Source organism: Ranitomeya imitator, chromosome 6 (genome assembly GCF_032444005.1).
Source record: "Ranitomeya imitator isolate aRanImi1 chromosome 6, aRanImi1.pri, whole genome shotgun sequence".
NCBI classification, from domain to species: Eukaryota; Metazoa; Chordata; class Amphibia; order Anura; family Dendrobatidae; genus Ranitomeya; species Ranitomeya imitator.
The window spans coordinates 64,458,509-64,485,759 of NC_091287.1; the positions used below are offsets into that span (position 1 = coordinate 64,458,509).

The following is a 27,251-nucleotide window of genomic DNA, read 5'->3' on the forward strand; positions in this document are numbered from 1 at the left end:
CATCTTACCCTGTAATCATTTTGGTTGTCATCGAAGAGATTAAGTACCAAAGATGTCTTAAAAATCTTGCATTAAACGCTAAACTGTACAGGAGCCTGGAAGGAAAAATAGAAGTCTGTGAATACGAGCACTTGTCAAATAAAGTCCTTTATCGTCAATGAGGGGGTCTCCCTCCTAGGGACCCCCCTCCAATCCCTGAAATGAAAGGGTCTCAGCACCTTAGGGCTTTGTTCACACATTGCATTTTTGTGGCTTTCTTGCAGCTTTTTTAATGCAAATCAAAAGCTGTTTTGTCACCGTACCAGCAAATGTTATGCGATTTCAGAAATCTCATGCACACGCTTGTATGTTTTTTTTCCTGACTGCATTGGAAAAACGTCAGCATTATTAAAATTTGCAGCACGTCAATTCTTTTCTTTTCTTTTTTTTCAGCATTTTTTCACCCATAGAAAGTAATGAGACAGTGAAAAAACGTTTGTGGGTGAACAAAGCCAACTATTAAACATATATTGTAGACAAGTCACACAAGTGATCCGCAGCAAAAAAAGGCAACAAAATGCACAAAACAGGCATAGAATGCAGAGGTTTTACTCCAAGTGGACAGGTATTGACAGCTGAAAAATACTCTGACTTAAGGTACCTTCACACTGAACAACATTACAACGATATTGCTAGCGATCCGTGACGTTGCAGCGTCCTGGATAGCGATATCGTTGTGTTTGACACGCAGCAGCGATCTGGATCCTGCTGTGACATCGTTGGTCGGAGCAGAAAGTCCAGAACTTTATTTTGTCGCTGGATCACCCGCTGACATCGCTGAATTGGCGTGTGTGACGCCGATTCAGCGATGTCTTCACTGGTAACCAGGGTAAATATCGGGTTACTAAGCTCAGGGCCGCGCATAGTAACCCGATGTTTACCCTGGTTACCATTGTAAATGTAAAAAAAAAAAACCACATACTCACATTCCGGTGTCTGTCACGTCCCCCGGCGTTCTGCTTCCCTGCACTCCTCCTGCATCCTGTGTCAGCGCCGGCCGGCCGTAAAGCAGAGCACAGCGGTGACGTCACCGCACTGCTTTACGGCCGGCGCTTACACAGGATGCAAGAGGAGTGCAGGGAAGCGGACGCCGGGGGACGAGACAGGCACCGGAATGGGAGTATGTGTTTTTTTTTTTTTTTTAACTTTTACAATGGTAACCAGGGTAAACATCGAGTTACTAAGCGCGGCCCTGCGCTTAGTAACCCGATGTTTACCCTGGTTACCCGGGGGCTTCGGCATCGTTGGTCGCTGGAGAGCTGTCTGTGTGACAGCTCTCCAGCAACCACACAAGGACTTTCCAATGATCACGGCCAGGTCGTATCGCTGGTTGTGATCGTTGGAAAGTTGCTGAGTGTGACGGTACCTTTAGGCTATGTTCACACTTTTTTATGCATTTTTTTTCCTGCAGGTTTGCTGCTATTTTTTACTGCGTTTTTGTCAGGGTACATTTGTGTCTTGCACACGCTGATAACGTTTAGTCCATAAAAAAATAATCTGATTCAGCTTCCTCAGGTTTTGGGACCAAAAACATAGCAAAAACTGATTCATGTGTTTTTTGCAGCATTTTTTTGCACTACCTATTGCTTTCAATGGGTGAAAAATGCTGCAAAAATGCTGAAAAAAGCTAAAAGTAGTGACATGTTACATAGTAACATAGTTAGTAAGGCCGAAAAAAGACATTTGTCCATCCAGTTCAGCCTATATTCCATCATAATAAATCCCCAGATCTACGTCCTTCTACAGAACCTAATAATTGTATGATACAATATTGTTCTGCTCCAGGAAGACATCCAGGCCTCTCTTGAACCCCTCGACTGAGTTCGCCATCACCACCTCCTCAGGCAAGCAATTCCAGATTCTCACTGCCCTAACAGTAAAGAATCCTCTTCTATGTTGGTGGAAAAACCTTCTCTCCTCCAGACGCAAAGAATGCCCCCTTGTGCCCGTCACCTTCCTTGGTATAAACAGATCCTCAGCGAGATATTTGTATTGTCCCCTTATATACTTATACATGGTTATTAGATCGCCCCTCAGTCGTCTTTTTTCTAGACTAAATAATCCTAATTTCGCTAATCTATCTGGGTATTGTAGTTCTCCCATCCCCTTTATTAATTTTGTTGCCCTCCTTTGTACTCTCTCTAGTTCCATTATATCCTTCCTGAGCACCGATGCCCAAAACTGGACACAGTGCTCCATGTGCGGTCTAACTAGGGATTTGTACAGAGGCAGTATAATGCTCTCATCATGTGTATCCAGACCTCTTTTAATGCACCCCATGATCCTGTTTGCCTTGGCAGCTGCTGCCTGGCACTGGCTGCTCCAGGTAAGTTTATCATTATCTAGGCTCCCCAAGTCCTTCTCCTTGTTGCATTTTGCAAAAACGCAGCTCTTTAGACAAAACAGTCAGGAAAAAAAAACTGCCCTGTGTGCATGAGATTTCTGAAATCGCCTAGATTTTGTTGGTACTGTGAAACGCATTTAAAAAAAAAAAGCATTAAAAAAACTGCCCTGTGTGAACATAGCCTTAGCACTCTCTGCAATGAATGAGGCTTATATCAGATGACGCAAAGGAGGAAAAAACATCTAAAGAGGAGCCATGTGCTTTACTAGTACTTGGTGCCACTTTCCTGGGTTGATGCCCTAATGTCAAACCAATGAAGCAAATGTTAGATCCTTTAAAAAAAAAAATCCCATTTAAAGGGCACAGTCAGCCATAAAACCCTGAAGACGATCGCATCGCAGTGCTCGGCCTGGCCGGCGGCTCTCCAGAGTGTGACAGCTGCATAGAGATACATGCGGTCATGCCCGGGTCAGGAAAGCTGCCGGCCGGTCCGAGCATTGCGTTGCGATCGTCTTCTGTGTTATAAGGCCGTCTGTCTGCGCCTTTATACGGAGCTGAAATTAGGATTTGTGGTGGACCCTTTTACCACTGCTTGAGGTTACAAGGTGGAAATTACCATACTTAAAATTGAAAGAAAAGTACAGAGAGCCTCCTGAGCTGATCAGCAACAATGGAAACACGCGAACTGTCCGGGATGTTTCCTTGGATTATTGATGAATGTGTCACACGGCAGTAATAAAGTGTAAGAGGAAGTAATATCTGATGCATCAGGAGTTATTTGAGTGAAGAATGATTTTAATTAGGCAAAATCATTTTTACTGCCGTTCTCTATTGAGCCAACGTTTTTTTTTCTCCTAACAGGCTTTTTTTCCCCATTTGCTCACATTTATTAGTAATAAACGAACAAGGAAATAATCTCACAAATGGGTTTGCCACGTGCAACCTTCCAATGGTCGTAGACTCTATAGGAAATGGCTGAGCGACCTTCTACATTTCTGCTCTCACCAAAGGTCCTTGGCAGAACGCCTGGGGGGAAACTGGTGAAGAGGAATGGATAAACATTGGGGGCAATAAAAGAGGCCATTTCCTCCACTGCTGGACCATGGAGCATTTCATCACATCTACACTAAAGGAACGGCTTTTAGATATATGAGGGGGTGCCCACCAAAAAAAAATGAGAATTACTTATTTTTCTATCAGACAAAAAAAAAGGAAAATGTCAAGCTCCATCAAACGCCATATTATGGAGCTTTTCTCCAGGAGGAGCACAAAAGTTTAATGCTTGTCTAAAGCTGTAAAAGGAAGTGTGACATTCCTTCCATGCTTATTAAGCTCTTATTTAGAAGATCCCCCAATAAAACTTAATTAGCTGATCGCAAGATTCTCCTACTTATGCCTCTGCCATAAATGTGGAGGATAATGAATGGAGCACAATAGGTTTAAGTGAAGGTGTCACAATATCATCCCCTCCATAAGCAGAACATGACATCTAACTTTACTCTTGTCCCCCTACTCTGGTCTGTGTAATTCATGCAGTTCATCACCCATGGTGTCCCAATGAAAACCAGATATATAAAAAAAAAAATTAAAATACAAAAGGTGGACAAACTGGAAGAAAAAAAAAACAATCAAAGGGTAATTACAAGGAATATACCGTATCTTAAATGGGTTTACTCTTTCATTGTGTGAAAGGAAGGTCACCGAATGCAGTGTTGACACATGAAAGTTGGGAATAGGAATGCCCCGACTTCACATAAAGCCCTGTGTGGTATGTCCAACATCACACATAGGTGTCACTTCACATAAAGCCCTGTGTGGTATGTCCAGCATCACACATAGGGGTCAGCATTCCCAGCTTATTTACTAGATTACTACTGGATAACAGCCAAGCATTATCGGGCTTAAACATTTAGCCAGAAAGCAGCAAATTTAAAAAGTCATCCAAAATAAAAAAAAGTCACGTCTGTGAAGACAAAAAAAAAAAATGGTTAAGACTGAGGTGAACTACACTACACAACACTTAAAATCCAAGACCAAGAAGAAAAAGTCATGGAATTATGGAAATCACATTATCAACAACTCGGCGTTACATTGATTGGAACTAATGGTACGGCCATTTCCCCAAAGTGTCATAGGAGCCATTTTTCAACACAGCAATGCAAGGTGGCACGTTGCTTGTGCTACTGTGAGCAGCCTGCCATGGCCTGCAGCAGCTCCAGACTTGCCTTCTATTCAGTGGTTCTTCATGTTTTGCTCAAAGACATTCAGCCTGGCAGAATTCCTCAACCATTAATAACCGCACTGATAACAGTTAATGTGTCGAAATGCAGTGATTTGTGCATGTGGCGCTCACACTCGATACTGAATATACCAAAACATCGAAAAATTTGTTTCCATTTGTCATCATTTGCATATTATTAACATGTCTATCCATCCTGGGATATTTATAACTACATTACTCTTTCTTTTTGGTGTTGCAGTTTCAATGTTGAGTAGTGCAAATTGTCTCTTCAGAGAGGAAGAGGACTAGAACTCTAGTGCCACCTATTGGAAGTAGCAATCCTAACAGTCAATGTCGACCCTTTAACGAGTCTTGTCGCATGACTTGGGATAAAAGCCAAAGCAGAATCTCAATTTGCAGACACTGTTTCGGGGGTACTGCCCCTAGTCAGTTTGGCTTTTATCCTAAGTCATGTGACAAGGCTCGTTAAAGGGTCGACATTGACTTTTAGGATTGCTACTTCCAATAGGTGGCAATAGAGTTCTAATCCTCTTCCCCTCTGAAGAGACAATTTGCATATTTCCCAGAGGAGCATTGCGGCTTTAAGTCTCCTCACCTCGACATGCTTATCGTGTCACTCTCCACAAAGAGAAACGATATTTCTTGAATGTTGAGTAGGGTATGTTTATATGACCTATGTGTATCAAAGTAATTAAAGGGGTTGTCCATCATCCAATTTTTCGTTATTTAAAATGCTTTTTCTGAACTTGTAATTTTTCCCCACTCATCTTCTTGGATATCAGTCGGACGCCACTCACACAGCCAAACCAGATCTCCACTTTGCACTGACGAGGAGCAGTACCCTGAAACAGTTTCTGCAAAATTGAGATTCTGGTTTGGCTATTATCCTAAGTCATGTGACAAGGCTCATTAAAGAGTCGACATTGACTGGTAGGATTGCTACCTTCCAATAGGTGGTTTGCAAAAAAGAAAAAAAAAGAGCATGAACCGCACATCCCAAAATCATACGTTGATCTAAAGCCGCTAGGCAAAAATTAATATAACTGAATATGAGGTTTTCAGTTTAACATTCTGATCAGACTGTATGAAGCCCACTGCCACTTCACGGCAAACCTCGTAGTGGGTCCTATCGCCCTAACGGAGCGGAGCCGTGCGGCGCCCACCGCCACAGCGGCCATGCACCAGCAGGGCCGACGGCCTGTTGCCCCACAGCACCCATGCTGCGAGACTAAGCCCCCATGACTCCAGACCGCGCCGCCCCACCAGCACAAAGCCACAGCAACAATGGCCGCCACACAGCACCAACACCGAAATGAAAGGAGCACTTAAACTCACCTTCCTCCAACTCTTCAGTGAGAGCCAAAATGGGCTAGACCCCTAACTTTGCAGTCTCCTGCTAATTAAAATCACCTGTGCCAAGCCAAGGCTTTAGATCAAAGTATGAATTTGGGATGTGCGGTTCATGCTCTTTTTTTTCCTTTTTGCAAAGCATGTTCTTGTCTCTTTCTTGGACCAGCACTCCTCCCATTTGGCACAGGTGATTTTAATTAGCAGGAGACTGCAAAGTATGGGGTCTAGCCCATTTTGGCTCTCACTGAAGAGCTGGAGGAAGGTGAGTTTCAATGCTCCTTTCATTTTGGTGCTGGTGCTGTGTGGCGGCCATTGTTGCTGTGGCTTTGTGCTGGTGGGGCGGCGCGGTCTGGAGTCATGGGGGCTCAGTCTCGCAGCATGGGTGCTGTGGGGCAACAGGCCGTCCGCCCTGCTGGTGCGTGGCCGCTGTGGCGGTGGTTGCCGCACGGCTCCGCTCCGTTAGGGCGATAGGACCCACTACGAGGTTTGCCGTGAAGTGGCAGTGGGCTTCATACAGTCTGATCAGAATGTTAAACTGAAAACCTCATGTTCAGTATATAAATTTTTGCCTAGCGGCTTTAGATCAAAGTATGAATTTGGGATGTGCGGTTCATGCTCTTTTTTTTCCTTTTTGCAAAGCATGTTCTTCCAATAGGTGGCACTAGAGTTCTAGTTCTCTTCCTCTCTGAAGAGACAATTTGCATAATTAGCATATTTCCCAGAGGTGTATTGCGGCTTTAAGTCTCCTCATCTCGGCATGCTAAGCATGTCAATCTCCGTAAGGAGAAACGATACTTCTTGGATATCCCCACTCATCTAAAACTACAGTGTTCAAAATCCCTTGCAATACCACCGCCGTAACCTCACTCCATCCGTCAGTGCCAAGTATACAGAGAGTTGAGCACTGTAAGATGGATAGGGCGGTCATCCATGGCTGAAACTGAAGAAGTTTAAGCTACAAATCCTCAAAGAAAGCGGAGTATAATCTGACCCGTCGGCCCTTAACAACTCAATAATGGTGAGGAAGTGTACAAGGGGCAGGATGTCCAAGAACAGACTCGGAGTGCAACACAAGCGTCAATTTAGGGAGTGTGGCCGAATATACTAGAAAGTTGCTCTAAATGTTATTACAACATTGTTCAATCAAAAATAAAAAAATACTTTAATTATATAGAGATATTAGGATCTCTTAACATTTGTGCTGTAAAACTGTGATGGGGATTAAAGTACATTTTTAGCATTTTTGACAGCTGGAAAAGATCAGTCTGCAGCGCAGGATGACAGAAACCACAATACACCCTATAAATTGGGGACTTCGGCGATTGTCAAATCTGTCTAAACAGACATAAACCGCTCTACTTCTGTTATATTAGTCATTTTTTGTAAAAATAATCTTAGTTCAGGGCAGAATCGTACCACTGTCCAATAAATGCAAAAACTGCTACTGTGTTGATTGCAGTTTAAAAAAAGATGTGATGGAGCTGATGAAACATCAAGCGCATCTATCACACGTGTGCAGAAAAGGCCAATGGCATCTGCTTATAAGTAGTGATGAGTGAACACTACCTGCCTGTTCTGCACAGCGCAGATCTCTGTCACAACCGCTCCTGCGGCTTCTGCTAACATCATGTTGACAGAGCAGCAGCTGCTCTTCTGCTCTGTTGATGGGTCGTAACTGCCAACGTCATGCTGATTGACAGCCGACTACTCACTGATTAACTGCTGCAAGTCGGCTGTCAATCAGCATGATGGGCCCGCAGCTGCTCTTCTGCTCTGTTCTGTTGACGGGTCGTAACTGCTGACATCATGCTGATTGACAGCCGACTACTCACTGATTAACTGTGGCAAGTCGGCTGTCAATCAGCATGAAGGGCCGGCAGTCATGCTCCATGGACACCTTTAATGCGAGTCTCAAATGCTGCGCTCGTCTGTCTCCGTGGGCAGACAATGAATAAAGTAGCGTTGCGCATGATACGGGGATTGTTTTCAAACTTGGTACAACCCTTTTAAATAGGTAATTTTCCTTTTCTACTTTATGGGTAGTAAAGACTATATATATATATATATATATATATATATATATATATATATATATATATATATATATATATATATATATATATATAATGTACACAAAATTCAAGGCAAAACATACTGGAATCCCAAGTAGTACTCACATGTACTTATATGCTGGTCTCTGTATCACTACTAGATGAATATATCCGGACAACCTCTTCCATGGGTGCAATAATCTCCTAACTGTATAATTACACGGGGATAGAAATACTAAGACAACTCGCGAGCCGTTATTTGATGGACCAATCAATGATAAAAAGCCTCCAAATGAAAATTTGCCTCTCAATAAAGCCACAAATTAATAGAGCTGCTAAGCAGACTTAGGCTTGTAATGCACTTTAAAGATTAGTGGAATCAATAGTGCAGACCTGACATGCCCTGGGGAGCCGCAACAAATATTGCTTGTTTGTAGCGATGGAAAAACCAAGGTTAAATTGACTTCTAAATTGAATCAAACAGTAAATCTTGGTGTAACCGGTGGTACAGAAGGAGTTTTCTTTCTACTTTTGTCTATGGCGCACACTATTGTCATCGTGCCCAATTTTAGGAGGCCTAAAAAAAAAAGAACAAGTAAAAAAAGTGAAAGCTCTAATAATTTATAAGGTAAAATCCTGAGAGCGCAACAAAACAACCTTCCATAGCTAAAGAATCCTACTGATTGGGAAACGGTTCGATCGTGATGAGGACCGGTATGTGATTCCCGTTCTTAATACGGTCTGATCACACGGCGTCACATACTGCACTGTTAATCTCACGCTGAAGGACTGGTGCGTGCATCTGTTTTTTTTTTATTATTGAGAATCAGAAATTAATCTTAAAGACTAGATATGAAATTTAAAGGCAAATTAACGCGTTTGGGGTTTTTTTCTCGGATGCTTAAAAAAAATACCTGAATTTATTCAGAATGCTGGAATTTTACCATCCATGAGACATCTGCTTTTCCTAAACTCATGGAGGTTTTCCATACTTCTTTTACCAAGCAGTGAAAAGTGCACAGCACCTGGGTGTAGCATGGATAGCATCCATGTGCTGTCAACCTCAATGGGCGAGTCTGGTCCATAAATTGCCATGCCACAGCAGCAGGGCGCAGGAGCGCCGCTCATCCAGCATCTTCCATTTACGTCACTACAAGCCTCAGGAGTGCTGCCCGCACGGGTCATCCAGCTATACACAGGCCCACTAAGGATGTCACAGCCTCTGTGTGCCACTATCGCTTTGCATTACAAAACAGCATATTCCCAGCCTGTTCCAGGTTAAGCGACAGCTTATATACCAAGGGACTTGCCCTCCTACCCTATGCCTGCCACCTACATATGTATCCTAGCGTGCATCAAGTAACCCCATGAATAAGGCCCGGGAGGGTCGAAACGTTGGGTTTCTATCTGCACTTTTTGTTTCCTTTTTGTGGCAACCTGTTTTGTGAACACAATAAACTTGTTATATATTTGCATCATACCAGCTTCAAGTGTGCGGTAATTTTTTATATTGGACTGATATGGACCACACAGTGTTTTACCAGCACCTACTTACCTCTGTCCTGAGTGCACACCATTATTTCCTTTATGGTCCATAAATTGGACATAACTCCGGCTACTTCTTGCGGACAGAAACATGAAAAGGGCAATAGACGACAAATAGTGATGAGTAACGTCTTATCTGAGCATGCTCGGGTGCTAACCGAGGGTCTTCGGTGTGCTCGAAAAAAGTGTTCAGGTCCCCACGGCTGCATGTCTCGCAGCGGTTAGGGTATGTGCACAAATTGCGGATTCCATTGCGGATTTTTCCGCATGGATTCTGCAGAATCCACAGTTAAAATGACCTGTGTTTTACCTGCGGGTTTTCTGCGGATTTTGTGCAGATTTTCTGAGGATTTCGCCTGCGTTTTTACACCTGCGGATTCCAATAACGGAATAGGTGTAAAACGCTGCGGATTCCGCACAAAGAATTGACATGCTGCGGAAAATAAACCGCTGCGTTTCTGCGTGGAATTTTCCGCAGCATGTGCACTGCAGATTTTGTTTTCCATAGGTTTACATGGTACTGTACACCGCATGGAAACCAGCTGCGGATCCGCAGGGCCAAATCCGCAACGTGTGCACATACCCTTACACTGTCCCAACACATGCAGGGATTCCTTATTTGTTAGGCAATCCCTTCATGTGTTGCGGCCTTCGAACAGCAGCAAGACACGCAGCCTCGGGGACCTGAACACATTTTTCGAGCACACCGAAAACCCTCTGTTAGCAGTCGCGCATGCTCAAATAACACCGTATCCCAGCACGATCGCTCATCATTATTTATAATGCGTCTTTGAGCTGAATGCCCCAGACTGAAGCAAGCTTTAAAATAAAGATTAATAATGATAGATAATGGTCATCTAAACTGACTATCTTCTATGCGTCCAAACGCTCCCCTTATGGCAGAGATTCCTGGCGGTAACTCACCCCTTGTTCCCATTGATCTCTGCCTGCTGAGGGGTATGGAGGGACCACTGTCCGCCAAATTAGCATTTACGTCACAGCTGCCTACACTGTATGGCCAGCTTTACGTGACTGGTGACAATCGCTGTACCTTGTTGTGGAATCTATGGACCAGATGACCCAGGAAGTCCCTTCCAACTCTACCGATACCGCAATGAAAGAAGGAAAGTGTCAAAGTGCTACGTCTGCTTTTAATCAATTTCAAGGGGTATTTCCATCTTGGATTTTTTTTTTTGCAAATACCCATAGGCTTCATAAGACTGATAAATGTGAGCACCACGTGTGCTACCTGCTACTCGAGAACAGGCTTTGTCTAGTGCTGCCGAGAATAGACAGTCGGCTTCGAATCCATTCACTTCTAGGGAGCTTAAGAAAAATAAATAAATCAGGAATCCCAACTATTTTCTGAACACTTATAAAAGTGAGTGGAGACGGCAGCACGGACCCCTCCTCCTCTCTATTCACAGCAGTGCAAGAGAGGGACCAATTTACAAGATATGTGCTGGTTACACAAAAAAAGTTTGGCCGATGCACATGTTTATAGGGAACAGTATGAATCAATCGTTCATGGACCTCACCAAAGCCATCTTCAGAAAAAAGAGAGTGATTCTTGCACCACTGTACAAACTGCTGCATACATAAACAGAACCTGATGAGGCTGGTGTTCTTACTTTAACAATCAATGTCAGAATAGCTGTATAAATCTGACACTATAGTAAGCATTTTAGACACTGGACTCATAAAAAGCGCATTTGAACATCAGGCAGGAAAGCTTTCGAAAACGCACTATACAGCCATTCTGACTTAAATTTTCAACGTGAGTGCACAGCCTCATCAGGTCTAAGAGAGCTTTTCAGTAATCTATGTAGATTCTATTGTGAAATATGGTGATGGTGTTATAATAACATGTCCGTGGATTACTTGAAGTAGAGGAAGAGGTTTGCGCAAAGATGTAGGACGTATGCATACGATCACAATTATAGAAATTATAACAACAGCTGAGAAAAGAACCAGCAGTGAAAAGGATAAATGTTCATCGTGCTGCTTAGATAGACGTAGAAATAAATGATAGAAATTGTGAACTTGATCTTGCTTTTTGTACATAAGGTCCAGCATGTTCTGCACAACAAATGCGTCTTTACTTTTATAGACAGGCTGCTATTGAGTGGCAAACCATGTGAAGTTTATTCGCAGCGTGATCAATGACACTGTATCTGGCGCTGGTATCTCGGGTGCTTTGAAAGATCTTAAGATTTTATCAATATTATGACTTTTCATTAAATATAATGATCTGCATTACTGTTCATTTGCACGCTGTTCCAGCTCCGACCACTAAATTCAGAGCAAGAAAAAAAAAAGTGACATTTTCAGCAAGTATGTGTTTGAACAAGAAATGGCTGACTAGCTACAGTTCTCCATCTGTCTGATAAAATGTCTATACCCTGACAAGGCCAGGAAGGAAGCACAACAAAAGCGTTCTGTACAAACCGGGTGTGATAGACTCACATAGTAAGGAGAACAGCAACACATGAATCTATGGCGAAAATGTATATAAAATCACTGTGAATCTTCACACTGCGGTTATGCCTCGCATTGGCCATATGTGCAGGGAATATGCTCCTGATGCAATGACAACTGTATTAATATTGTCCCATTAACCCTGGGGACGCCAGAGCGGTGCGCTAACTTACCAACTGTTTGTTTGACTATACAATCCAATATACACTTTATACATTGGCACTTATGGGCACGAAGCCTCTGCAGCGGCGGACATCAGACCCTTACTCTGCAAGTATACGTTTGGAGATCACGGATGATGTGAACAAAGCCTCTTGTTATCCCAGGCAGCAATATATAAGGGTAAAGGATCTTAAACTATGATCACATCCTGTTCTAATGGCAAGTGAGAAAATCTAATGGCTCTAATCTTAAGGATGAAAGCTTCCCTGACATTTCACTTCCTGAGAGCAATAAACACCAGTGGGCCGAGGCGGACCCTGATGACATTGTGGCAGCGCCACATGCACCTCCATTAACATGGATTCACATCACCGCCTTACAAAAAAAAAAACCAATCTGATGTTCAGTTTTATAGTCTCTAACAAACCCTGATGAACAGGACATCACTTGTAATCAGTCAAGTCAGATTGTTAAATGCGAAGGTTAACGGCTAAAAAACTTTCACAGTAATTTTGTAATTGTTATCGTAGGTACATTTTAACTGTGAGATACAGAATCTAAAAAAAATAACAGAAAATCCCAATGTATGATTTTACATCATTAATTTGCATTTTATCACATAAAATAAATATTCGATACAATAGAAAAGCAGAACTTAATATTTTGTACAGAAACCTTTGTTTGCAATTACAGAGGTCAGATGTTTCCTGTAGCTCTTGACCAACTTTGCACACATTGTAGCAGGGATTTTGGCCCACTCCTCCATACAGATCTTCTCTAGATCTTTCAGGTTTTGGGGCTGTTGCTGGACAACACTGAGTTTCTGCTCCCTCCAAAGATTTTCTATTGGGTTCAGGTCTGGGGACTGGCTAGGTCACTCCAGGACCTAGAAATTATTCTTTTGTATCCACTCCTTAGTGGTCTTGGCTCTGTGTTTTGGGACATTATCATGCTGGAAGACCCAGCCATAACCCAATTTCAATGCTCTTACTAAGGGAAGGAGGTTGTTGGCCAAAATGTCGCGATACATGACCCCATCCATCCTCCCTTCAAAACGGTGCAGTCATCCAGTCCCCTTTGCAGAAAACCACCTCCAAAGTATGATGTATCCCCTTCCATGCTTCACTGTTGGGACTGTGTTCTTGGAGTTGTACTCATCATTCTTCTTCCTCCAAACATGGCGAGTGGAGTTGATACCAAAAAGTTCTATTTTGGCTTCATCTGACCACATGACCTTCTCCCTCGCCTACTCTCGATCATCCAAATAGTCATTGGCGAACTACAAACGGACCTGGACATATGCTGGTGTGACCAGGGGGACTTTGCGTGCCTTGCAGAATTTTAATCCATGATAATGAAGTGTGTTATTCAGGGTAGTGTTTGAGACTGTGGTCTCAGCTCTCTTTAGGTCATTGACCAGGTTCTCCCATGTAGTTCTGGGATGATTCCTGATCTTTCCCAGAATCATCCTTACACCACAAGGTGAGATCCTGCATGGAGCCCCAGACCGAGAAAGATTGACAGTCACCTTGTGTTTCTTCCACGTTCTAATAATTGTGCCAACATTTGTTGCCTTCTCAGCAAGCTGCTTGCCTATTGTCCTATAGCCCATCCCAGCCTTGTACAGATCTACAATTTTGTCCTTGGTGTCATTAGACAGCGCTTTGGTCTTGGCCATGGTGGAGAGGATGGAGTGTGATTGATTGTGTGGACAGGTGTCTTTTATACAGGTAATGAGTGCAGAGTAAGGGTACCGTCACACAGTGCAATTTTGATCGCTACGACGGCACGATTCGTGACGTTCGAGCGATATAGTTACGATATCGCAGTGTCTGACACGCTCCTGCGATCAGGGACCCCGCTGAGAATCGTATGTCGTAGCAGATCGTTTGAAACTTTCTTTCGTCGTCTAGTGTCCCGCTGTGGCGGCATGATCGCATGGTGTAACATATATCGTATACGATGTGCGCATAGTAACCAACGGCTTCTACATCGCACATACGTCATGAAATTATCGCTCCAGCGTCGTAGATTGCAAAGTGTGACAGCAGTCTACGACGCTGGAGCGATATTGTTACGATGCTGGAGCGTCACGGATCGTACCGTTGTAGCGATGAAAATTGCACTGTGTGACGGTACCCTAAGAGGGCTTCTTAAAGAAAAACTAACAGGTCTGTGAGAGCCAGAATTCTTGCTGGTTGGATGATCACATACTAATTTCATGTAATAAAATGCAATATAATTATTTAAAAATCATACAATATGATTTTCTTGATTTTTTTTTTTTTTTTGATTCTGTCTCTCACAGGTGAAGTGTACCTACGATAAAAATTACAGACTTCTCCATTCTTGGTAGGTGGGAAAACTTGCAAAATCGGCAGCGTATCAAATATTTATTTTCCCCACTGTATAAGCATTATAATGCTTTGAAGATTCAATCTAACGCTTCTTTGTTTTATAAAACTACTTTTATTCTGCAGCTTGTCATATGCGACTGAGCCAGAACTAGTCTGGTGGGATATCACTTCCCCAGACTAGTCCAAGCTCAGATACTCTAATCCATAGGTCCCCAACGTTTCTGCTCTTGAGAGCCACATTCAGCTCTGAGAGGGTCGCGAGCCACATTCAGCTCCCGCCCCCCTCACAATAGTGGCAACCAAAGACCACATTCCAGGAATAATAATAACCAAAGCTTTTCCACAAAAATCAATCACCCAAAAGCAGTATACAAAGATCCAGGGGTTCCTACAATACTTCCCACTCAGTTTTCTCCTATAAAGAACTACCAAGACACTGTCACATCCATCTTCAAACACCTCCTCTGACAGGTGGTGTCATCTTGTCTCCAGCGTACCATAATTAAATTCTCTCAAAACCCCTATGACCATTATATGTGCATCCAGATCTACCATTATATGTGCATCCAGATCTGCTCTTCTGTGCAGGGCTGCTCACAAACTTCATCATTTTCAGATGTGCTCTTCATATCTGTTTGCTAGTACTGGAGCTAATGCACCAAGCTGACAGACAGCCGCGAGCCACAATTCATAGGACCGCGCTACAGGTTGGGCATCCCTGCTCTAATCACACCCTCCGACTGACATCTTCCATGCACTCTACTTCATTGCAGGATCACCAGTAACCTCCCACATGCACAGGACGTGCTGATAGTCCTACCACGAAATCGGGAATGAATGACATCCTTTGTTCAATCCACTTCATGGTAGGACCACCGGCATATTGCGCACATTTGCAAAATGTTTGGCAGTCCTTCCATGGAGTGAAGTGTATGGAAGACGTCAAGTTTAGAAATTAGAGTGAAACTTAAAAAGCTTTATTATCATGCATACCGTATATACTCGAGTATAAGCCGACATTTTCAGCCCACTTTTTTGGGCTGAAAGTAACCCTCTCGGCTTATACTCGAGTCATACCGAGGGGTCGGCAGGGGAGGGGGAGCGGAGCTGTGTAATAATACTCACCTGCTCCTGGTGCGGTCCCTGCATGTCTTTTCCCGGGTGCCGGCAGCTTCTTCCTGTAGTGAGCGGTCACATGGTACCGCTCATTACAGTAATGAATATGGATCCCACTCCCATAGGGGTGGAGCTACATATTCATTACTGTAATGAGCGGTACCATGTGTCCGCTCACTACAGGAAGAAGAAGCCGGCACCAGGGAACAGACGTGCAGGGATGCGCCAGGAGCAGGTGAGTATAGTGCGCTATATTCACCTGTCCACGTTCCACCGTCAGCGCCGCTGCGTCTTCCGCGTCCTCTGCATTGACGCTCAGGTCAGAGGGCACGATGACGCGATTAGTACGCGCCGCCCTCTGCCTGAACGTCAGTGCAGAGGACGGGAAGACACAGCGGCGATCGGCGGTGGAATGGGGAGTAGGTGAATATAGCAAATGCTGGGGACTTGAGAGGTGAGTATGTGATTTTCTTATTCGCAGCAACAGCAAATGGGGCAAATATCTGTATGGAGCATCTTATGGGGCCATGTGCAGCATTATAGGGGGCAATTATCTGTATGGAACATCTTATGGGGCCATGTGCAGCATTATATGGGACAAATATCTGTATGGGGCCATGTGCAGCATTATATGGGGCAAATATCTCTATGGACCATCTTATGGGGCCATAATCCACATTTGTGGAGCAGTATACGGGGCAAATGTGTCTATGGAGCATCTTATGGGGCCATAATCAGCATTTGTGCAGCATTATATGGGGCAAATGTCTGTATGGAGCATCTTATGGGGCCATAATCAGCATTTGTGCAGCATTATATGGGGCATATTTTAATATGGAGCATCTTATGGAGCCCATCATAAACTGTATGGAGCATTACATGGGGCTCCTGATTCAATATGGATATTCAAAAACACAACCTACTGATGTCTCAATTAATTTTACTTATTGGTATCTATTTTTATTTTTGAAATTTACCAGTAGCTGCTGCATTTTCCACCCTAGGCTTATACTCGAGTCATTAAGTTTTCCCAGTTTTTTGTGGCAAAATTAGGGGGGTCGGCTTATACTCGGGTCGGCTTATACTTGAGTATATAGGGTAAGCATCCCTTTGTATAAGCTCTTGCTGCCCGAACTGCACTCTCATGGAGTACCAATTTTGGGCCATGAATAAATCAGCATTTATAAGGGTCGTCGCAAGAGTTTAATAAAGTTAAGAACCTGCAGGAAAATGTTAGAACATATTCATTAAATGGGAGTATACTCGGGACTACAGAACGCTAGAAGGATTTGATATTCTGGTTACAAGTAAGCTGAGCAGCAGTACTCAATGTCAGGCAACAGCCGCAAAAGCAAACAAGATTTTAAGGTGTATAAAAAGAGAGAAAATCCTGTGATTCCAGTGTATTGTTACTCCACTATAAATCACTTATGAGGCCACATCAAGATCCAGTTTTGGCCTCCACATTTTAAAAGGATATTCAGAAGTTAGTGTAAGTTCAAAAGCAGGAACTAGATTATAACAAGGGATGGAAGGTCTCTCATATGAGGAGAGGTTGGAAAAGTTGGGCTTGTTTAGCTTAGAAAAAAGACGCCTCAGAGGGGATCTCATTTACATGTATAAATATATGTGTGGTCAGTACAAAGGACTGGTACTTGGACTTATTCCTTCCAAAAGACCGTACTTAGGACCATGGGACACTCATTACGGGTGGAAGAAAGGCGATTCCGGCAGCTAAATAGCAAAGGGCTCTTTACAGTTAGAGCAGTCAGACTGTGGAATGCCCGATCACAAGAACTAGTAATGGCAGACATTACAACAGCTTTTAAAAAAGGGCTGGATGATTTCCTCACTACACGTAATATTGTGGGCCATAATTTAGTGACAAAATATATAATTAGTGAAGAAAAGTTGAACTTGATGGACCTAGGTCTTTTTTCAACCTATGTAACATAACAAACCACCCATTCACACCTGTGTAATCCAGCACCCATTCTTCGGTGGCCCCTGATGGCCTTGTATACTTGCAGCTCCTCAGCAGTCGTATAGTACATGTCAGAATCCATTCAACAGATGTCAATGTATGAAGGACATGTCATCCCTGATGGAGATCATTGAAGAACCTGCAGGTTCTTTCATCCCAGATGATCTCACATTTAGGATTATAATTTTCTGACATAAATTAACGTACCAATCTATTGTGTCTGTGCATAACACCCCAGACAGGCATTTACAATATACAGCCGAGGTCCCACGCCTTAGTGTATACATGTGTTTAGCATATTGACTGTCCCATACTAAACCAACAAGATCATTTAAAGGGAACCTGTCACATTCAGAAAATCAATTTTCCTGCAGATTTAGGGGTAATCTGCAGAAAAATAGCATTTAAATCTTGTGTAAGCTGGCTTACAGGAGCAGCGGTTACATGAAGAAAACTAAGTGATATTCTCCCTGCAGCTGCTGGCTTTCAGCCATCGCGGCGGTGCAGGGAGCGATTACTGTCATCGCTGACTATACAGTCATGGCGCTATATTCACTCCTCAGCACTTTGATTGACAGCTCGCTCTGCACACACACATACTGTATGCGAGTGCACACCTATTAGGAGCAGCGCACATGTAGTATTCTCGGTACTTGCCTGACTTTGGGCACCATCATGCGGTGCTGTACCATAAGTGTATGGCAGATGGAAGCCATAAGAGTGAAGACCTCCTCGCTGGCAGAATCTCTCCACACCATGTTGAGCAAGGTGTTCGTTTGCTGCTTAGTATCCAGTTTCTTTAGGCACTCTTCTGTGATATACTGGACAGACATCTTGCCATCACCCTATGAACAAAAGCATATCGCATGACCTTTTCCCTTTCTCTTTTAATTTATCATAGCAGAAAATTAGAAACTATGCCTAAACATAACCTACAGTGCCTTGAAAATGTATTCATACCCATGAACTTTTCCACATTTCACATACAAACATAAATGTATCTTATCGGGATTTTATGTGATGTACCAACACAAAGTACAACGCATTTGTAACATGTAAAATAAATTCTATATGGTTTTCTAGATATTTTACAAATTTAAATCAGGAAATAGCGACATGCTTTTGTATTCAGCCCCCGAGTCAATATTTTGTAAGACCACCTTTCATTACAATTACTGCTGCAGTCTTTTGGGGTCTGTCTCCACCAGCTTTGCACATCTAGAGGCTGACATTTTTACCCATTCTTTTTTGCAAAATAGCTCTATAGTGCTGTTCACCGATGTCTCCATTCAATTTTCACGTCTTGCCACAGATTCTCAATGGGATTTAGGTCTGGACTGTGACATTCACACACATGAATATGCCTTGATCTAACCCTTCTATTGTAGCTCTGGCAGTATGTTTAGGGTTGTTGTCCTGCTAGAAGGTGAACGACGCCCCAGTCTCAAGTCTTTTGCAGCCTCTATCAGATTCTCCTCCAGGACTTCCCCTTATTTAACTCCATTCATTTTCTCATCAAATCTGACCAGTTTCCCTGTCCCTGCAGAAAAAAGCTTCCCAAAAGCAAGATGCTGCTACCACCATGTTTGATGGTGGGTATGGTGTTTTCAGGGTCATGTGCAGTGTTAGTTTTTCGCCACACAATGTTTTGGTCTCATCTGACCAGAGCATCTTCTTCCACATGCCATGAAGGGGACACATCTAGCATGTGGAAGAAGCTGTTCTGGTCAGATGACATCGAAGCAGAATTTTTTTTGGCTGAATGCAAAACGTTATGTGTGGTGGAAAACTAACACTGCACATCACCCTGAAAACACCATCCCACCGTCGCTGGTGGTGGCAACATTATGTTATGGGGATGATTTTATTCAGACTTGCAGCAGTAATTGCTGTGAAAGGAGGTCCTACAAAAGTATTGACTCGGGGGGGTTGAATTCATGTTATTAGAATATTTAGAAAACCATTTATAATTTCTCTTACACCTCACAAATACTTGCTACATTATGTTGGTATAGCACATAAAATCCATTTACATTTGTGGATGTTACGTGAAAAAAAAAATGGAGAAAAGTTAATGGGCTATGAATACTTTTTCAAGGCACTGTATGTCCCAGAAAAAAAATCGACTTCAATGTGGTACCTGGAGCTGGTCATAGATAAGATGTTGTGTTTGTCAATTGCTGTGAGCAGCTTTCACATTGAATTGGTAATGGCCATTTTAATAAACTTATGCAGGCACTTTTTTTTTTTTAACCCAAAATTACATTTTCAAATAATCACTCCAAAAAGCCGACAACCAGGTGTGTCCCTTATGTGTAAGTTAAAGGGAACCTGTCACCTGAATTTGGCGGGACCGGTTTTCGGTCATATGGGCGGAGTTTTCGGGTGTTTGATTCACCCTTTCCTTACCCGCTGGCTGCATGCTGGCCGCAATATTGGATTGAAGTTCATTCTATGTCCTCCATAGTACATTCTATGTCCTCCATAGATTGCCTTGCGCAGGCGTGTACTACGGAGGACATAGAACGAACTTCAATCCAATATTGCAGCCAGCATGCAGCCAGCGGGTAAGGAAAGGGTGAATCAAACACCCGAAAACTTTTTTTTTTATTATTATACATTTTTATAGCGCCATTTATTCCATGGTGCTTTACATGTGAATACGGGGCAAATATAGACAAATACATTAAACAGGAGCAGATAACAAGGCACACGAGTACATAAGGAGGGAGGACCCTGCCCGCGAGGGCTCACAGTCTGCAGGGGGTGGGTGAGGATACACTAGGAGAGGGAAAAGCTGGCTGTGCGGCTGTTCAGTAGGTTGAGGATCACTGCAGGCTGTAGGCTTGTCGGAAGAGATGAGTCTTCAGGTTCTTTTTGAAGGTTTCTATGGCAGGCGCAAGTCTGATGTGTTGGGGTAGAGAGTTCCAGAGTATGGGGGAAGCACGGGAGAAGTCTTGGATGCGGTTATGGGAAGAAGAGATGAGAGGGGCGTAGAGAAGGAGGTCTTGTGAGGATCGGAGGTTGCGTGTAGGTAGGTACCGGGAGACCATGTCACAGATGTATGGAGGAGACAGGTTGTGGATGGCTTTGTATGTCAGTGTGAGGGTTTTGAACTGGAGTCTCTGGGCGATAGGAAGCCAGTGAAGGGCTTGACATAGGGGAGAGGCTGGGGAATAGCGGGGGGACAGGTGGATTAGTCGGGCAGCAGAGTGTAGGATGGATTGGAGTGGTGCCAGAGTGCTAGAGGGGAGTCCAGAGAGTAGGAGGTTGCAGTAGTCGAGGCGGGAGATGATAAGGGCATGCACTAGCGTTTTTGCAGTGTTGCGGTCAAGGAAAGCACGGATCCGGGAAATATTTTTGAGTTTGAGACGACAGGAGGAGGCAAGGGCTTGGATATGTGGCTTGAAAGAGAGGGCAGAAAACTCCGCCCATATGACCGAAAACCGGTCTCGCCAAATTCAGGTGACAGGTTCCCTTTAAGGTCCTCTGCCTGTTGCAAGCATAATCCGTCTCTATCAGCAGTGATGCCGACAGATTACAGGAGGTGTGGACAGGTCTTTGTGTTCCTGTTCTCGCTCGCCTGTCTGGGAAACTGCATACAGGCATAGCAGAGAGGCAGATCAGTTCATGGCAGGCAAGCTATTGAAAACTGGCAAGAAGTAATGAATGGTGGAGAGTGAGGTAAAGGAAGTTCCAACACCTATGGTGCAGACAAAATGATGGTGAAGAGGAGCCACCCACTGAGAAAGAACTGATGGCATGCTACAGTTCAAGTAGTCTAAATGGCTGTGTCGTTTCTAACTTACTGAGGCTAATATAGTATGGCTTGAAGGAGAAAAACTTGTGCAACTTTCAATTTGGAAGATACCCTAATATATCACCTTTCATTGAGTATAAAGGGGTTCAATCACTTACAACTGTGGTGACCATTTTGCTGATATCGTCATCCTCATCCTCAGAGTCACTGGTAAGCTCCTGATGATTTGCAATAGTGGAAACTGGCAACTGAGAGAGAAATGATTGCAATACTCTAAGGTATACGAGCATCCCCTCTTCTGATAGGGTGCCTGAAATGAAAAACCAATGTATTATATGGTATCTTGTATGTCAGTATGTACAGTTATAATACATTGAGACTACATAAGGATATACAATAGTGTAGTGTGGAGGCGCGTGGTTGCTTTGCAGCACTGGGGTCTCGGGTTTTAATCCGTCCAAATACAGACTCCATGGGGAGGTTGTATGTTCTGTCCATGTTTGTGTGGGTTTCCATCATCTATTCCATTTTTCCCACACTCCGAAACATATACTGTACTGATAATGAGCTGAGATGGTGAGCACCATTAGGGACAGAAATGACAATGTCTGTAAAGTGCTGCAAAATACCATACTACCATAAGAGCAAGCAAAATGAAAAAAAAAATAGATATTTGGTCCTTTCATAATATGCAGAATTAGCTGGCTTTCATCTAAGGCATTTCAGGTAATTCATTTGAAAAATCCACAATGAAATTCCGCAAACAATGAACAGTACAATGTTAGACCGTGCATCACGTGTAGCAGAAAATGTCCACAAGATAACAAAATGATATCTGCAGTGATAGATCGGCAACAAAAACATGCAGAATTCCTTGTAAAAAAGCAGGGATGTAAAGAAAAACTAAAAAACACACACAAAAAAAAAACACCATACCCTCCTTCCCTGCTGGTCTCTCCCAAGGGACTGCTTATCCTGCAGGTTCCTCCCATGCGACTACTTCTCCTGCTGATCCCTCCCATGCGACTGCTTCCCCTGCTAGTGCCTAACATGTGACTTCTCGCCCTGCTGGTGCCTCCTATGTGACTGCTTCCCCTGCTGGTCCCTCCCTTGTGACTGCTTCCCCTGCTAGTGCCTAACATGTGACTTCTCGCCCTGCTGGTGCCTCCTATGTGACTACTTCCCCTGCTGGTGCCTGCCATGTGACTGCTTCCCCTGCTGGTCCCTCCCTTGTGACTGCTCCCCTTGCTAGTTTATCATATGTGACTGTTTCACCTGCTGGTTCCTCACTTGTAACTGCTTCCCCTACTGGTCACTTCAATGTGACTGTTTCACGTGCCGGTACATGAAATGTGACTGCTTCCCCTGCTGGTCCCTCACATGTAACAGCTTCCCTTGCTGGTTTCTCACATGTGACTGCTTCATCTGCTGGTTCCTCCCATGTGACTGCTTCCCCTGCTGGTTTCTCACGTGACTGCTTCATCTGCTAGTTCCTCACATGTGACTGCTTCATCTGCTGGTTCCTCCCATGTGACTGCCTCCCCTGCGGGTTCCTCACATGTGACTGCTTCATCTGCTAGTTCATCACATGTGACTGCTTCATCTGCTGGTTTCTCACATGTGACTGCTTCCCCTGCTGGTTTCTCCCATGTGACTGCTTCCCCTGCTGGTCCCTCACATGTAACTGCTTCATCTGCTGGTTCCTCACATGTAACGGCTTCCCCTGCTGGTTTCTCACATGTGACTGCTTCATCTGCTAGTTTCTCACATGTGACTGCTTCATCTGCTGGTTCCTCCCATGTGACTGCCTCCCCTGCGGGTTCCTCACATGTGACTGCTTCATCTGCTAGTTCCTCACATGTGACTGCTTCATCTGCTGGTTTCTCACATGTGACTGCTTCCCCTGGTGGTTTCTCCCATGTGACTGCTTCCCCTGCTGGTCCCTCACATGTAACTGCTTCATCTGCTGGTGCCTCCCATGTGACTGCTTCCCTTGCTGGTTTCTCACATGTGACTGCTTCATCTGCTGGTTTCTCACATGTGACTGCTTCCCCTGCTGGTTCCTCACATGTGACTGCTTCCCCTGCTGGTTTCTCACATGTGACTGTTTCATCTGCTGGTTCCTCACATGTGACTGCTTCCCCTGCTGGTCCCTCACATGTGACTGCTTCCCCTGCTGGTGCCTCACATGTAACAGCTTCCCCTGCTGGTTTCTCACAAGTGACTGCTTCCTCTGTTGTTCCCTCACATGTAACTGCTTCATCTGCTGGTTCCTCACATGTGACTGCTTCATCTGCTGGTTCCTCACATGTGACTGCTTCATCTGCTGGTTCCTCACATGTGACTGCCTCCCCTGCGGGTTCCTCACATGTGACTGCTTCATCTGCTGGTTCCTCAATTGTGACTGCTTCATCTGCTGGTTCCTCACATGTGACTGCCTCCCCTGCTGGTTCCTCACATGTGACTGCTTCATCTACTGATGCCTTCCATGTGACTGCTTCCCCTGATGGTCCCTCCCATGTGACTGCTTCCCCTGCTAGTTCCTTAAATGTGACTACTTTATCTGCTGGTCCCTCCCATGTGACTGCTTCCCCTGCTGGTTCCTCACATGTGATTGCTTCATCTGCTGGTCCCTCCCATGTGACTGCTTCCCCTGCTGGTTCCTTAGATGTGACTACTTTATCTGCTGGTCCCTCCCATGTGACTGCTTCCCCTGCTAGTTCCTTAAATGTGACTACTTTATTTGCTGGTCCCTCCCATGTGACTGCTTCCCCTGCTGGTTCCTCACATGTGACTACTTTATCAGCTGATCCCTCCCATGTGACTGCTTCCCTTGCTGGTTCCTTACATGTGACTACTTTATCTGCTGGTCCCTCCCATGTGACTGCTTCCCCTGCTGGTCCCTTCCATGTGAATGCAAATATGTTTATTTGTTGTTATAAACTATTTACTTTTTTTTGTTTTACTTTTTATGACTTTTGGATTTTGCTAACAATCTAATGCAAAAAATCTGCAAATATTGAGGAAAATATCTGCAGTGTATGGATATTTTTTCATGTGAAAATGCTGGGATGTAATATGTAAAATACGTAAAATATGCATCTTATTATAGAGGAAAATATAAATCTAGTTCTTTCCTTACTCAGGTATGTTTCCCCAGCGGTAAGCACAAAATAGAAAAGCCAAGGGGTCTGGTCACATCTCAGTGGGCGATGACCCTGTTCCTCTAGTAATGCGCTCAGAAACAGTTCATAGGGGAAAGCGGTGTGTGCGTCCGCCAGGGCTGGAATGATGAAGTGGAAGATCTGATCGGTGTAAGGTGCAGCCAGAAATTCTCTGGTAAAGGCAGAGAAAACCTGTTGCCTGAAACAAAAAGATTTTATTTAGGGACAAAGTAGAGAGTTGGACAGCCAGAAATAATAAGTAAACCTTTAACGTGGTACACTGGCTCTACTCTGCCTCCAAATCGGGAGGTGAAAGGGGCAGGTGATATCAAGTCTACCTCCCGGGTCGTGTCGTCACCGGCCACTCTCAACTCTTCATGTGGAAGGGAGCAGAGCCGGAACACCTCGGTAAGTTTAGCATAAATTGCACCATGATACATACAGGATTTATTAACTGTTCTTGAAGGGAATATGTCAGCAGGTTTTTGCTACCTCATCTGAGAGCAGTCCGATGTAGGCAAACAGAAGCTGAATCCAATGATGTATCAATTAGTTTATTGGGTGCAGTGGTTCTAACACAATCAGAGCTTTGATATGCAGAATGAAGCAAAGCTGACTCTGCCCCCACCAGGCTCTGCATATACAAAGTCCATAGACACAGGGAAGGTGGTGTTGCTGGACTAGTGTACAGGTGCATCTCTTGACTTCTTGCCGCGGTTCCGGCGCAGGCGTACTTTTGTCTGCCCTGTTGAGGGCAGAGCAAAGTACTGCAGTGCGCAGGCGCTGGGCCTCTCTGACCTTTCCCGGCGCCTGCGCACTGCAGTACTTTGCTCTGCCCTCAACAGGACAAAGTACGCCTGCGCCGGAGCCGCGGCAAGAAGAGGACGTCATCGTATGAAGATGGGAGGTGCTGGACCGGACCGCGACACCCATCAGACCTGGACCGCAGCGGGACAGCACCTGGGTGAGTATGATATAACCTTTATTTCTTATCTTTCAGGTTACATCGGGGGCTTTTCTACAGCATTCTTTAATGCTGTAGATAAGCCGCTGATGCCAGTGGCCGCAGCTCATATACGATTGGGGGTGACAGACTCCCTTTAATGCGGCGTGGCATGGAGACGATCAGCCTGTGACATTGCTGAGGTGTTATGGAAGCCCAGGTTGCTTTGATAGCAGCCTTCAGCTCGTCTGCATTGTTGGGTCTGGTGTCTCATCTTCCTCTTGACAATACCCCATAGATTCTCTATGGGGTTAAGGTCCGGCGAGTTTGCTGGCCAATCAAGCACAGTGATACTGTTGTTTTTAAACCAGGTATTGGTACTTTCGGCAGTGTGGACAGGGGCCAAGTCCTGCTGGAGAATAAAAAAAGCTTGTCGGCAGAGGGAAGCATGAAGTGCTGTAAAATTTCCTGGTAGACGGCTCTGACTTTGGCATTGATAAAACACAGTGGACCTCCAGCAGCTTGGCTTGTGTCTCTCCACTCTTCCTCCAGACTATGAGACCTTGATTTCCAAGGTCTAGTGTGAAGTATTTCTGTATTAACAGAAACACTTGAAATAGATCACTCTGTTTGTAATGACTCTATATATGAGTTTCACTTTTTGAATTGAAGAACTGAAATAAATTAAGTTTTTGATGATATTCTAATTTTGTGAGAAGCACTTGTAGTTAATAGACAACAGTACGCACGTTGACAAGTGACATATCCCTGAATTCTGAGTTTCAGCCTGTACTCCCACCAGTCTTCAGATTACATAGCCAAAACCTGCTGACAAATTCCCTTTAAAACCAAAATGTGGGGATTAATCAAAACGAATGCAATGGAAAAGTTGATATTCTTTCCATAGAAGCCCACTCTGATTTTCAGAACTTTCACAAAAAAGAAAATAAAAAAATCTGAACCTGACTGATTGGTGTTTTCCATAGCAAAGCTTCCTCGCACCAGTTCTGATAACGTTTACTCACTGTTTTTTGCACAGAGCAGAAACATATGAATGGGCAAACATGATACCAGTTTGGTAGCAATCTGATGAGCCAGAACTGAGAATTCAAGCCTTGAAGCCACGTGCAAATATGACTGAAAGTGCATTGAGGTGTGTGAGACTCGCCCCCAATGCACTTCCAGACTAATTTTCACGTGGTTTGAAAGCTTGATTTCTCCATACTGGCAATGCATCGTGAAGTGACCGTAGATTATAATGACCCCTAGGGATCTGACCATCTGATAATGATACGCTGATCAAAATAAAAAAATTTAAATCACCACATCATAACTACATGCTTCGAAAATAGGTGACTGTGTCCGGGGACGGAGCTGGCAAAACTGAAAATTAAATTAAGCATAATAATTCTTTTGATGAAATTCGCATTGCCAAAAATCTGCCGGAGCGCTGCCTTAGATACACAGAACGTATGTCTCTTAATCTTCTACCCTAAAGTAATCAGTGTAAATTGTGCAGCTTTTCAGGCGATGTAAAACATGGGGATTACTCATCATTTATAACTCTCAAGATTAACGTTAAAGGAGGGTCGAGCTCAAGAAAATGCAAATACACGGTATGGCAGCGGCCAGAATGACTTTCTAAGTCTATGCAAAGGAGGATAAATCATAGCACTGGAACGTCTGAAAACAAGCGCCGTTCTCAAGGTCAAATCA

General features: G+C 44.0%; 1 protein-coding gene across 3 annotated transcripts in view; it reads right to left on the reverse strand.

Moving 5' to 3' along the window:
- UBE3C (ubiquitin protein ligase E3C) overlaps positions 1 to 27,251 on the reverse strand; it is a 146,125-nt gene that overhangs the window by 94,483 nt on the left and 24,391 nt on the right. For all 3 annotated transcript variants that reach the window (XM_069729725.1, XM_069729723.1, XM_069729724.1), the window contains exons 9-12: positions 24,571 to 24,791; positions 21,587 to 21,738; positions 18,326 to 18,513; positions 9 to 95 (exon numbers count right to left, since the gene is read on the reverse strand). In XM_069729725.1, coding sequence (XP_069585826.1) covers positions 9 to 95; positions 18,326 to 18,513; positions 21,587 to 21,738; positions 24,571 to 24,791 — 648 coding nt within the window. The remainder of the gene's footprint in view (positions 1 to 8; positions 96 to 18,325; positions 18,514 to 21,586; positions 21,739 to 24,570; positions 24,792 to 27,251) is intronic.